Raw genomic sequence first — 1,854 nt, 5'->3', positions numbered from 1 at the left:
CTCCCTGTCAATGCGAAGAGGTTTTGTTGTGAGTTAGCTTCCTCTCCAACGTGCAGCAGGTGTTCTCACGGTAGCGAGAAGGGGCCTCCACTGTTTGCGGGACTGTCCTCATTCCAGTGAGTTGTGGGGGAGGTTAGGTGCGTGGTCTTGGCCTCATTTAGGAACGGCGATTTGAATGAGTGGGTAGTGCAACAGTCTCGTGGACAACATGCATTGAAATTCCTAGCTGGCCTTTGGGGTGCTTGGCGGTGGCGCAAAAATATGGTTCTCGACGAGCACCCTTATAATTTCCAAATAGCGTGGCATCGCATTTGTCACGATCATGATGATTTTATGTGATTCATCTAGCCGTTGAGGGACACAGATGGTACAACCAGGCTGAGCCACCGCTGGATACCACCGCCGACGAGCTTTGTGAAGCTAAACACAGATGGTAGCTTCGGGATCGAGAGGCTTGTATGGGAGGTGGTGGTTTGATTCGTGACATGAATGGAACTTATTTGGTGGGCTTCATGAGTTATGCTTGTGGGGTTAACCCATTCTTAGCAGAAGCTTTGGCACTACGTCAGGGTGTGTGTATAGCGTGGATTCGCGGTTTCAGGCAGGTGCTTTGTGAGGTAGATTGTGCTGAGCTAGCGCCAGTTCTTGAGGATGGTGAGGGCCTGAGATTCCATGTAGAGAGGTGGATTCTTAAAGACATGCTTGGTAGAAGTTGGAGGGTTAGCCTCGCTTGGATCCACAGGGAGGGGAATGATGTTGCAGATTGGCTTGCCAGAGGGGGCTCATTCGCCTATGTCTAGCCCTACGATTTCTTATACGCCTTCTATTGAGCTCAAGACCTTACTGTCGAAGGATTCTCTTGCGGTTCCTTAGGTTTTCATTGTGTTATTTTGTTAGTTTTCCGAAGCATAAAAAAAAAGAAACTTCAAATGTTTATTTTATACTACTAAATGTCTCATTGCATGAAAAAGAGTGTATAAAAAGAGTTGTATCCCAAATGCTACTGAAGCTTAAAAGAATTCAAGAATTCATGGTCTTATTATCTATATACCAGAAATTCAGAAGAAAATGAAAAGATAGATTAAATCAAAACACTACATAGAACTATAGAAGAAAAAAATATTGTACATCTTCATGCAAATTACATAAAGTAAAAATGTCAATTGATACTTTAAGTATTTGTGGGACAGGCTGGAACATGTTATGTTTGACTTTCACTTAACTCTAGGTGTTTGTTGGCCCATTTTTACAATCCGAGCCCGTTTGTAGACCCAAACAAAATTGATAAAGTGCGAGTTTGATGGACATGGTCAGGACGGTTGATGGTTTGAATCGGGTCTTGAACACTCTACCTCTAATATGCACTAAATTTTACATAGACATCAGATGCGTAGATGAATTGATACAAACCAGTTTTAAACTTAAATAAAAAAAAAAAATCAAAAGTAGTTTTTTAAAGGGAAAAAAAAAGCTAAAACAAACGCATAAACCATCAAATTCTTACTAATAATTTGAAACATTCAACAAAAGATAGTCTTTCGAGGTCAGGTGTTACTGTGCTGGATCAACTGTTAAGAATGAAAGAGGAAAAGAGTTTTGTGTTCTTTTGTAATTTTTATAAACAGAGAAAAAAACAAAAAGTTGTGGTGAAAAGAGGTTTCAACCATGCACTAAAAAAAGAACTTTAGGCGCATGCTACCTGCTCGTTGTTTTTTTTTATAGGCAATAGAAATTATATTAAATAGAAGTACAAGGGGTACTTCAACCCAATACAGATAAAAAAGAAGAGAAGAACAGAAAAGAGACGAAAACATTGATGAATCCTAACCAGACCGGAACTACCCACCTAATACT

The 1,854-nt window shown here is 40.2% G+C and overlaps 1 protein-coding gene across 1 annotated transcript; it reads left to right on the top strand.

Annotated features, from left to right (window-relative positions):
* The first annotated feature begins 458 nt into the window (after positions 1-458).
* LOC130730842 (uncharacterized) lies at positions 459-800 on the top strand. The gene has a single exon (XM_057582976.1). The coding sequence runs from the start codon at positions 459-461 to the stop codon at positions 798-800; it is 342 nt and encodes a 113-aa protein (XP_057438959.1).
* Positions 801-1,854: the final 1,054 nt, after the last annotated feature.

The sequence above is a fragment of the Lotus japonicus genome, chromosome 1, assembly GCF_012489685.1.
Source record: "Lotus japonicus ecotype B-129 chromosome 1, LjGifu_v1.2".
Lineage (NCBI taxonomy): Eukaryota > Viridiplantae > Streptophyta > Magnoliopsida > Fabales > Fabaceae > Lotus > Lotus japonicus.
The sequence above is the reverse complement of the archived record's forward strand: the minus strand, read 5'-3'. Positions and strand labels throughout refer to the sequence as shown.

Coding starts and splice junctions, on each gene's coding strand:
- LOC130730842 (XM_057582976.1), top strand. CDS start 459: ATGGGAGGTGGTGGTTTGATTCGTGACATGAATGGAACTTATTTGGTG.